The sequence below is a fragment of the Lycium ferocissimum genome, chromosome 5, assembly GCF_029784015.1.
Source record: "Lycium ferocissimum isolate CSIRO_LF1 chromosome 5, AGI_CSIRO_Lferr_CH_V1, whole genome shotgun sequence".
Classification (NCBI taxonomy): domain Eukaryota; kingdom Viridiplantae; phylum Streptophyta; class Magnoliopsida; order Solanales; family Solanaceae; genus Lycium; species Lycium ferocissimum.
The window spans coordinates 32,003,254-32,015,074 of NC_081346.1; the positions used below are offsets into that span (position 1 = coordinate 32,003,254).

General features: G+C 34.3%; 1 protein-coding gene across 4 annotated transcripts; it reads left to right on the forward strand.

The window, feature by feature from the left end:
• Positions 1 to 781: 781 nt before the first annotated feature.
• LOC132056718 (putative lipase ROG1) lies at positions 782 to 9,570 on the forward strand. 4 transcript variants are annotated; one of them, XR_009414918.1, is made up of 11 exons: positions 784 to 1,133; positions 2,638 to 2,705; positions 3,255 to 3,325; positions 3,448 to 3,690; positions 5,239 to 5,399; positions 5,516 to 5,571; positions 5,665 to 5,717; positions 5,888 to 6,008; positions 7,265 to 7,362; positions 8,719 to 8,998; positions 9,338 to 9,570. XR_009414918.1 is itself a non-coding variant. In XM_059449031.1 (10 exons), exons 1-10 carry the CDS (start codon positions 1,003 to 1,005, stop codon positions 7,969 to 7,971), a joined length of 1,047 nt encoding a protein of 348 aa, XP_059305014.1. In that variant the 5' UTR covers positions 782 to 1,002; the 3' UTR covers positions 7,972 to 8,654. The 4 variants fall into 4 exon arrangements, 3 of the variants coding, with proteins under 3 accessions (XP_059305014.1, XP_059305015.1, XP_059305013.1); XM_059449031.1 differs by lacking the exons at positions 8,719 to 8,998; positions 9,338 to 9,570 and adding an exon at positions 7,927 to 8,654 and having other exon boundaries at positions 782 to 1,133; XM_059449032.1 differs by lacking the exons at positions 8,719 to 8,998; positions 9,338 to 9,570 and adding an exon at positions 7,837 to 7,884 and having other exon boundaries at positions 782 to 1,133.
• The last annotated feature ends 2,251 nt before the right edge of the window (positions 9,571 to 11,821 follow it).

Consider the following 11,821-nt stretch of genomic DNA (forward strand, 5'->3'; position numbering starts at 1 on the left):
ACAGTTTCGGGGTAAAAACCCGTAATAAGCGGGATTACGGTTCAAAACGTAACTACAGAAAACTTTAAACAAATTAACGAACTAATAAAATATTTTAAGAAATGATTGGTATGAACTATGAAGTAAAGCTGAAGCATATATATCTAAATAATGTTTTAAGCATTATTTAATTTTAAAAATTCAAATGGAAAGAGACTTAACCGCGTAAAAAAGGCATATTGTCGTCAACTAGCATTAACATTTGTTTGCACCTTTAAAGTGAAAATCTTAGGTTTAAACTTTTTACTCCCTCCGTTTATTTTTACTTAGTCACTATGAACTTTTCACACCCCTTAAAAAAAATCAAATGTATAATTTATCATGATATTCATATTAATTTATTCATATTTTTAATGGATTTAAAATGAATAATTAATATTATGGGTAAAATAAATTTTTTTCCCTGTTTTCTTTATATTAAAAGAAAATTTGGGTTTGGATGGTATTAGTTTTTGAGTTATAAGCTAAAATTCATAAGTTAAAATTTTTAACTTATGACTTTTGACTTATTTTTATTGTTTTGACTTAAAAATATTTTTTTTATTTTACTCAAACACCATGAAAGTGCTTAAAAATTATTTTAGCTTAAAATAAGCTAATCCGAACGGGCTTTAAAAGTGACAATTAAAAATAAAAATGTATTTTTAAAATACAAAACAAGTAAAAATGAAAGGCATGGAGTAATTTATGGTATCTGTCATGTTCTTTAAATAGTGCCTTATTTTTAAAGTTAAAAAGATTTTTTAACGTCACCAACTTTTTCCTGTTTTTGCTCAAATCTGATTTTTTAATTACGTTGTCAGCTTCCTTCATCCTTGAGTCTCTCACAAGCCTTTCTCTCTCCAGAGCCGACCTAAACTGTAGTTATTATTTATTTCGAAATTCTGATCAATCCAACTGTAACTATTTCATCTGTTTCCGAGTTTAAGTAATAGAATATACTAGTAGAAATAAGAATAGAGAATGGAAATGGAGAAGGGAGGAGTTTCGTCGTGGGAAACATTGAACGGTGGAGAAGATGTATATAGTTCTAAAGAATCAGATGCTTCCACAGCCGATCATCTTGTTATGATGGTCCACGGTATTCTCGGAAGGTAACTCCATAATTATTAATGTGTAATGCGCATATAACATAATTGGACAATTTTCATCTAGTTTGTTGAAAAATCAAGTTTTTAGTCATTGCTCCTGTTACATGATGATTTATCATTTTAAAATTGACTATTTCCTAGTTTAGATTTTTTTTTTTTTTGGCTGCTCTTTAAATGGATGACACTGTTAACATTTGCTGTTTTAGAGGTTTTTGCTTGTTTACTTGCAGTATCCAACTACTTTTTTCTTTCCATCCTTACTAAAGATACAAATTTTGGTATCCGTCCCAATTTAAGTTTGACTAGGCATGGAGTTTATAACTCCCTCCGTCCCAATTTATCACCATTTGACTAGCACGAAATTTAAGAAAGAAAGGAAGACTTTTAAATTTGTGGTTCAAAATAAGTCTTAGATATTTGTGTGATTGTAAATCGTCTCATAAAGTTAAATTGTTTGACATTCTCCTTCTCAAAAAAAAAATTGTTTGACATTCTTTTCGAGACAGACTAAAAAGGAAAGTGTGTCACATAAGTTGGATCGGAGGGAGTAATAAAGAAAGGCTTTTGAATCTTGTGGTCCTAAATTAAAGATGTGTACAATGCACTAAAATGTCCTTTGAATCTTGTGGTTATAAACTTGTCATGTAGGATGTTTGAATTGTCAACTTACTAAATATAGAAAAAAACACTCTTTTTAGGACAAACCAAAAAGGAAAGCAAGAGACTTAAATTGGGATGGAGGAGTATATTTTTTAATTTTTCAAGTTGCTGTAGCATTTTAAGCTCCTGAATTTGGAGCTGTTCTAATTGCTTCATTCTATGGGATTTCTCGGAGCTATTTTGAGCAACCGATATAGACTCCTTTGTCTATACTGTTGCACGCTAGCAACATCACAAGAATTTCCCTTTCCTGGCTATACGAAAGTGTAAATCATAAATCTAATGTTACTAACATAGAGAAAAAGCTGCTTCTGACCTCTTCCATAATTCAATTAAGATGTTTGGCATGAAGGGCAATGTTTTCTTTGACTGGTGAATGAAAAATATTTCCTGCAAATTCTTTAAATATTAATAATAATGTCAACAAATTGGACAGTGTTCTGCATTGAAGTTTTGATAAAAAATTTCAGATATCTAACAGTTAGTTGGAGCAAGTGATATGGAGCAAGATATGAGATAAATGTGAAGGAAAATGATTTCGCTCATAACTGAGAGAAGACATTTTTCCCTTTTTCATGGAAAATGTTTTCCTCGTAAATACCTCCTGGTAACCAAACACCACAAAATGACTTCATATATCTTCCGTCATACCAAACACACTCTAAATGCTTACTAGCCAATCCTGTTTCCTATGTAGGGTTGTCAATTCAGTTTGAAGTCAACGTCCACCACAGAACAATTTGTTTGTGGAGTAATGATGAATTCTTATAAATAAATTGGTGCTTTTCTGTTATTGGTTTTAAAAAATTCTATTTATTGCTGGATTTATTGTTTTTTATTACGACAGTGCTTCGGATTGGAAGTTTGGTGCGGAGCAGTTTGTTCGGAATCTTCCAGACAAAGTTTTTGTTCATTGTAAGTATATATATTGAGTGGCATTTCTGACTGATACCTGTTTGTGTTTCAGCACTTTGTTTCTGTATGTTGCGTATTTCCACCCTCTAATCCTCACCTCTTAATGTTTGGTCTATTACTATTAATCAAAACTATTCCTTTTTTCTTGCTTGCTATGTTGATTGACAAAGTAAGTAGGCTTCACTTACTTTATCTTCTGTTTCTGTGGACAGGCACCTAATCTTCTTTTTTTGTTCCTCCCGCATTCCCTCTTATGCTGCGTCATCTTCAATTCCACATGCATTGCAAACTAAAGTTATAGTCTGCTCTGTTTGTGATTCCCAACATCATTAGTCCCTTTTATAATTTGAGCGTACTTGTATTGAATAGGTAGAAAAATTGTTCTGTAAAAAGAGATTTCCTTTCCTTGGCTGACATGTGGAACTTATCATCTGTATCGATGTCTCTGTTTTACCTTCTTCATAATGGCCAACCACTAGCATGTTTTGCACAGTCTTGATGAACATTATTTTCTTTTTTGATGAATGATGAACATGATCTTCTTGGCAGGCAGTGAACGTAATATGGCTAGACTAACGCTGGATGGTGTGGATGTAATGGGCGAGCGATTAGCTGAGGAGGTTGATTTCTTCTAATGTGATTTGATTTTCTTTTGCTTTGTCCCATTCCTTTTACTAATATTTTCTCTAAAACATCATTTATATACCACATCTGATGGTAATGATATGGAAATGGACGTTAGGTTCTTGATGTCATCAAAAGAAAGCCAGGTTTGAAGAAAATTTCTTTTGTTGCACATTCTGTTGGAGGAGTAGTGGCAAGATATGCAATTGGGAAATTATATAGACCTCCACGAACGGAGAAAATAGAGAAATTCTCGGCCAACGCCAGTGAAGAAGGGTCAAAAGGCACAATAGCTGGCCTGGAACCAGTAAATTTTATCACTGTGGCCTCACCTCATCTGGGTTCTAGGGGTAACAAGCAGGTATGAATTTATTTTGTCACTTACAATCTTACAAATATTTTAATGTTGGATAAAAAGTGGCCTCATCATGTCTCTCTGAGGAAGAACAATTTTTGCATCGATGCCTTTACCTTATGTCTTTTAAGTTGGTGAAGCTTACTCTTGGATGAGAGGTGTTTTATCTCTTGGTGTTTTGAGACTGTTGACAGTGAAATTTAGTTTGTGCTTACGGGTCACTTGGCGCACCAATATCATTGTTTTGCAATCACTTTGTAATGAATGTTAATCACAGGATTATGGGTGGTGCTATTCATTATTTCACACATGATGTATTTGATTACCGGGCTGATATCCGATAGACCATCTTTCATCTTGTCAAGTCTAGTGCTTGGTGTAAAACATATAATAGTTTAATCACAAAGCACTCCCTCATCAGGAAAAAAAAAAAAAAAGGTTAATCATAAAGCACCCATTATACAAATTTTAGTTTTTCTGCTAATCTCAAAACTATCACTAACTTTTTAAATGATGGATTCCTCATCTTAGAGTATCATCTCCATCCTTAATTGGTAAAGTAGCAACTAGCAAGTGTTGAGACAAATTCAACAAAAAACTTGAAAAATAATCGATAAATTCACTGGTTTGACAAAGGATATATAGCACCGGCTCTAACAACACAGGGATGGTAAAGTAAATAGAAAATCAAGGAATGCACTGCATGAAGGAGAAAAACAAAGGAAAGATACATCTAAGTTTTGGGAAAATAATCTACAGCAAGAAGGACCTGGATAACCTTATAATCTACAGCAAGAAGGACCTGGATAACCTTACTTCAAGATGCGAAGTTGTACAGCTATAAGAACTGGAAAATAACAGGAAGTATTCCTCATCTCCAGACAGTTTTTTCTCCCTCCAACTTGATAAGTTGTCCAAGGGAATCTATCAAAGCGGGATTATATTTAACTTATCTTATTCTAATTCTAATCTATCTAGTTAACAACCCCTTAGATCTAATGATAGCTTTAAATGTTCAGTAACCTAGAAGTTGCATCAGGATTTTCCTGTGTGTGATTCCTTCTTTTGATAGGAGGACCTCAAAGTTCCTGAAATGTGAAGGCAAGCAATCTCTTTGATTAACCTCGAGATTTTCTTGTAAACTACGTTCTTCTGCACAGCACACCGGCTTCTAAAACTATCAAGTTAATCACAGGTTTGGATCATAGTATGATATTATATTATCTACTAGCCTAGAATGTTGTTAGTATTCTGGAGGAATCCTCTTTAGTAGTAATAGATATTGATCCCTATTTTATGTTGTGAACTGTGAAAAGGAAATGCTCTGTTATCTGACAGAAGGATCAAGAAGCAAAACTTTTTCCATGCTTCTTCAGTTGTCTAGATCTTAAGAAATGAGCAAGTATTCCTCTTCTTCTGAACTCTATTTATGCATTACTAAGATTGTGAGTTTTCTCTTTCCTGATCTTACAAGATCTGTTTTGTTTTTTTAACAAGATCTGCTTTGTCACTGTTGAACTTTTTGCAATATTCACTTTTTGAGCTAATTGTCAGGTGCCATTTCTTTTTGGTGTAACTGCCTTTGAGAGAGCTGCTGGTCTTTGTGTTCATTGGATATTCAAGAAAACGGGTCGACACCTTTTTCTTAATGAAGATGAAGGGAAGCCTCCATTACTGAGACGGATGGTGGAAGATGATGTTGAATTACGCTTTATGTACGTTATAAGATCTATTTATGACATGCATTGGACAGCATGATCCCTCTTATGAGGATCTGCGTTAAGAAGTATAGTATATTGATGCTAATTTGTTGCAAAATTCTTGCATACAGGTCTGCATTGGGTTCATTCAAGCGAAGGGTCGCATACTCAAATGTTGGTTATGATCGTATCCTATTTGTATTGTTGAATCAGGCAACTCGCCTCTATTATCCAAACTTCAAAAGATTAGAGACTATTTTTCTTAACAAACGTTCTTTAGATATTGTAGGTTGGAGAACATCGTCAATTAGACGTAATAATGAACTTCCCAAGGTATAGTATTCGTTAGTGGATACCAATTAAATCATATGTGCTATATCATAACAATTTGTGCTTGCAGAGGGAGGATTCCCTAAATGAGAAGTATCCTCATATTGTACAATACTCGTTAGTGGATACCAATTAAATCGTATGTGCTATATCATAACAATTTGTGCTTGCAGTGGGAGGATTCCCTAAATGAGAAGTATCCTCATATTGTGCATGAAGAACATTGCAAGGCGTGTGATAGTGAGCAGGGTGAGTCTGTTGTAAAGGAAGATGATTGTTTTGACAAGCTAGAAGGTTAGTAACTCTCTTCTTATGAAAAGAAGTTAGGTTTTTTGCTAATTATTCCCTGTTAGGGGTCGTTTGGTTGCTGGTTAGGAAGGGGGTTATTCATTTATTAAAACTAGCATAACTATTACCATGTTTGGTAGCTTTTTAGTTGCTTTTGTATAAAATTCAGACACCAACTATGGTGTTTGGTTATCATTTTGCAATCCCACATAAATATAACAGGTACTCCCTCTATCCCAAATTTCCTTTTTAGTCAGTCCCAAAAAGAATGATATTTTTCCATATTTAGTAACAATTGAACTTCAAACTTCCCATTTACCCGTAATGAAATTATTTATGGCCACATAAATTTTTATGGCTTGTTTTAGATTACAAGTTTTAAAAGTTTGTCTTTTTCTCCTAAACTTTGTGCCAGTCAAACACCTTCACATAAATTGGGATGGAAGGAGTATATGTTATGAGCCAATTTATATATTATTTTATGCGGGGTAGAAGATGGAGTAACTAATACATTGATAAAAATACTGAAATGATGAATTTACCCTCTGGAGAGCAAGAATGGAGATGTTGATGTTGCTCACTGTTAGACGCTTCTTCTTCTTCTCGATCTATTAGAGACAAAATCAATGAATTGAAATTATTTCTTTCGTAATTCCAAGGGTATATTGTAAACAAACATTTTATTTTAAAAATTATATAATGTATGTTGATTTCTAATTCAACAAATCAAACATCCAAAGAAATAATTCATGCATTATAATCTCTGTATAACAAAGTCATGCATTATTAATACCTGCATAACTCTAACGAGCAGCTAAACAACCCTTAGTTCTTTCTTTTGATCCCTTTCTTCCCCCCCAGCTAGGTCTCAGTCTCTCAGATGCATTTTCTATTGCTGCCCCTCCGAGCTTTTGGTGATGCTATATGTTCACAATGTATGCATGATTGACTTCCACTCTTCTGTTATCTAGTGCTTAACACCAATACAAATAATCAATCTGCTTTTCCTAAAGGACTATGCAATTTTGTTTCTAAATCAGAGTATATTTGGCCCTTCAAGCTTTTTCACATAGCAAGTTTTAGTGCTTGCTGGGGTTCTTTAGTTGAAGTGTTTGTTCTTTTTTATTTGATACAATACCTATCTTGAAGAAGGAAAAGGAAGAAAAGGTTGTTTTTGTGTTGGCTTCTTAATATTGTAGAACTAATTCTTACTGACTTATCAAGAAAATATTATAGTGCTAATGCTTTGACCAATTATCCAGAGGAATTGGTGACTGGTTTATCTCGGGTGTCTTGGGAGAAAATAGATGTCAGCTTTCACAGCAGCAGGCTCAGATTTGCTGCACACAGTGTTATTCAGGTCTCACATCTATCTCTCGCCCTAACACAGACAATATCGTTAATGCCGGAGCATTTTTTTGATATTTTTGTTTTGGTTCTCCTGGAACCGCATTCAGTCACATTTAATTTGTGTTGATGAATCTGAATCACGTTCTCATTTTATCGCTTGCATATTAAGATAAAAAATCTGTCTGTAACTCCTATTTTTGTCCTGGATGTTACTTGTTACCTTGATTATAGATAGCAAAAGCATTCATTAGTTGTCCTGCGTAAACTAGGCATATTAATCAGGTTTATTTTTTTAAGGTGTTCTCTCTTGTTGTCTAGAATATAATGTTAATCAGAGTTGAGCTGAAGAACCTGAAAGTGTGTAAATCTTCAGAATTTGGCTACTTTTACGTTTATTTGGGACTACATCGTATCAGTTGCATTTGTGCATAAATATGTTTGTACTTCTGCAAGTTAGCTTTATAACTAATAGGGTACTTTATAGGCGTGGAGACTGATGGTGGTAGGAACAACTTAGTGATGAATTTTCATGGCCTTTAGATCTTCATAAGTGAGCTACTTTTATGCCTATTAGGTACTATACAGCATCAAGGGCATTTGTGCACAGATTGCTGACTAATTAGATTTGCATTGGTAATTTGTTGACCTGGAGAGTGGTCATGATGGGAAGAGCTTGTGTAAGATGACACCCTTGTAACGTGGTAGTGAATCCTCTTCTGCAAGCTACCCCATGGTTCATATTTTTGGAAGTTAATAACCAGCTATGCAAAAGGCACTAACACAGTATCACAACTATATTAGTTGATGTCTGAATGCAGTTGGGACAAAGATGTGTTCTATGTTGACTGAATCTGGTATTTGTTAGTATTCGATGGTGACTGAATCTGGTGTTCGTTAGTAATGCTGATCTTAGGTCATCGGTGTTGCTTATCATGGGGTTGAGCATGTCATTTACTTAATAAATCCTGTAACTGAATGGCTTTTAAAAAGAAGAGGAGGCACTTGGAGAATGAATATAGGTGTTAGGGAAGAGCAAGCTTTGGATTTGTCGTATTGCTTGACATTTTAAATTTCCTAATACAATTCCTCATCAAAAAAAAAAATTCCTAATACAATTCTTGGAGTTTTATATTCTATGCCTATAATGTTTGAGATAGAATTCAGACTTAAAAACGTATGTATATTCCTCGGATTTATGTGCCTGTTTCAAAATTGAGATCCTTCTGTTGCCAATGATGTCGCATATTAAAAGACTTAAAAACGTATGTATATTCTTCATGCTTATTAAGTTAAAGTTTTTAATGATTGCTGTATTACTTGAAGCTTTAAGGTCAGTAATGTATAATGCTCGTCCTATTTCTTATAGGTGAAAGATCAATACATGCATGCAGAAGGTGCTGATGTTATCCAGCATATGATTGATAATTTTCTTCTATAGAAGTCGATCAAATCTGAAGAATATTGTATATTGGCGGTGAATACTGAGGTATCTTAGCTGCGTCTACAGACGTGTTTCTTTTTCTTTCAAAAGCTTTAGATGTTTTGCATAGGAGCTCTAGTATAGGTTGTGTGATTTGTTTTGATTACTTGGTTGCAGGTCGGAATTGTACTAGTTCCTCGCGATTACCTCATTCATGATCTTTATAGTAAGAAATTTTGTCCTAGTGTACCTTAAACCTGTTTCAGTCTCAATGAGAAGGCATTATTTTTCCATGTTAAAAGAGTTTTTTACTTTGCTGTGGATATCATGCTCCAAACCGTTTTCCTCTCCTCCTGCTACTTTATTAGAGTAGGCCTGGACGAATCGGGAGATACAAAATTGTATAGGGGTACAACTTAGATTTTCACGTGCACAACGAAGAAAAGCTGGGGAGTTTGCACATTCTTTTCCTTTTTTTTTTTTTTTAGCTTTTCGTATTTTGGCCTCGATTTATATTAGTTTGGCCTCGATTTATATTAGTTCTCACTAAACTCAATGATAATAGTGTATCGAGGGAAAGGTGGCCAGGACTGAAGCAGCCACACCAGTATCTACGTGAGAAAATGGTAATAGAGCATACAATCATAAAGGCAACGGCAGCATCCCCAATAGAATTAGTTTATCATTTTATGAAATTGACCTGGCTTGTTGTCGCCTCTTAACTTGGTTATTAGCTACCTTTATCAGATGTTGCTCCCCTCCTAAAGAGCGGGTTATGTTCATTGAGTTGTTCGAGCTTGAGTCGTTAGTAGTTTTTTGTTTTGTTTTGTACTGAACATTTCGTAGGTCCTTGAAGGACGAGGGATAGCCCAGGTTAAAATGATCCTTGCCTTCAACCAGTCCAAGTTACCAAAGGAGCTGAGTGAGAAAGCGGTAAGACGGGTGGGAGTAGAATATGTATCTTATGAAAAGACCAAGGAGATCTTAGACACGAGAAAAACTAAGTAACGAAAAGAAAAGGTTACTATGTAGTTTCAAGCACTAATCATAAATGTAAGCTTGGCGAGTGATCTAGTGCAGGTTGCTATGAGGATAATTCGTAATCCTTCGGATCTCATTACCTTTCTGACTATCCTCTTCTCCAAGAACGTGTCTTATTTTCTCTTTAAGAGTGGGTACGCATGTCACGTCCTCATTCCATGTGACCGACACCCGACACACTATCCGACCCGGTGAACCGAACTCTTATGATGCACCCGACCATAATATGCATGAAAACCATAATAACCGCAGCAACTAATTGAAAATTATGTACATTTGCATTTCCTGAAACCTTTTTTAATACGAAACCATACATGAAACATGTCATAATAATAATGATTCTCAAATAAAATTTATGTCCTTTCATGTATATCGTGTATAATTTCATAAATACAACCCTGTCCGACCATTTATGGAGCCTCTATAACAAAGAATAATACCGAACTCGTGGGACAATTCCTGGCTAAAGAAAATGAGAATAACATATTAACCCCCACGGCATAGAAGTGGTGTTTCAATATATACCTTGACAAGTGAATTATCCTAGCCCCTTTCACTTATCATCTGTCACATTCTGAAATATGAAAGAAAAAGGGGGTTTAAAGAGTACACCGTCGCAATACCTACTTAGAGCCTGTTTGGATTGGCTTATAAGTTGCTTAAAGCATTTTGATTTTTTTGAGCGTTTGGGTGTAAAAAAGTTATTTTGTCTTAAAATAAGCTCAAAAAAAATAATTGGGTCCGTTGTTTAAATTTATCTAAAGAACATAAGTAAAGCAGATTATAAGCCAAAAAAATAAGTTGCCAACTTATTTTTTTTTTAGCTTATAAACTGCTTAAAATAAGCCCATCCAAACAGGCTCTTAGTATCAATTGACTCTCTCTTACTTAAAGCTCGAACAAGATTTTATTAGAAAATCTCGAACAAGATTTTATTAGAAAATCAATGTAAATATTTTTTGATATAAATCATAATATCAAATCACAATTTTTAACATTTGAAATGAAAATATAAGTGTAAATTCATTTTAACTCTACGTTGTAAAATTTCAATGATAAATGCACAAGTCGTTCACAGAATGATTTAAATAATTCATTAAATTTCCTTTCAATTGAACTGAATCATCAAAATCACTTTTAGCCCCTACGCTTAAATATTTTCCAATATTTATATTTTTCACTAGAGTATTATATAAACACAAAGACAAGATCCAAGATCAACTAGGTGATCAACATAGCGATAAATATCATATATCCTATTTGTTCAGGTTGTCTTATCATAGTGTCGTATGAATCCATTCGACCATGCTATTATAGCACAATATACTAGTAACCTCTCATGGGGGCACTCTGGTGTAGCCCTTCACCATTAGGTAGAGTCAACACCTACATCGGTATGTATAGTTTCATGATGATAATCGGAAGTTATTTGAAGCCAATTTTAGTCAACGCGTAATGTTCATAACATATTAAGATTACACCATCGAGTGGTTATCTAATTTTATTTTGTCCCGCGATAATAGTCGATTTGGTTGAGTAGGTGATCTCCCAAATGAGGATTTTCAAGTTCGAAACTTCCTGCATGTTTTTCCGATTGAGCTCGTCGCACGGGATTTGCTTTAAACCTAGTGAGATTTGCGACACACAAAAGATAGTCAGTTCCCTTGTTTAACCAAAAAAGTATGAAAAAAGAATACAAACAAAATTTTCCCAGTTCGAGAATATTGCTCCTTAGTTGAATTTAGTATATAAATGTAATTGAGGTGAGATGTTACACTTACCACATTGCAAACATTGGGATGGGTTTTTAAACTTGAGAAAAATCATGTTCTCTAAAAAAGTAAAAAGAGGATAAAAGGAAACTTCAAGATTTGAGATAATAGTCAAAATATTGTTTAGTTCTTTGACAAATAGCCAACTACACACCGATATAATGCACGACAAATTTTTTCGAGTTAGCTCGTTATGCACCCCCAAAGATTAAATTCACCACACGTGCCACGTGTTT

Excerpts from the sequence above, each read along its gene's own strand:
- LOC132056718 (XM_059449030.1), top strand. The coding sequence starts at position 1,003 with ATGGAAATGGAGAAGGGAGGAGTTTCGTCGTGGGAAACATTGAACGGT. Across the intron at positions 1,134-2,637 it reads GTCCACGGTATTCTCGGAAG|TGCTTCGGATTGGAAGTTTG; the intron begins GTAACTCCATAA and ends TTATTACGACAG. Across the intron at positions 3,326-3,447 it reads GCGAGCGATTAGCTGAGGAG|GTTCTTGATGTCATCAAAAG; the intron begins GTTGATTTCTTC and ends AATGGACGTTAG.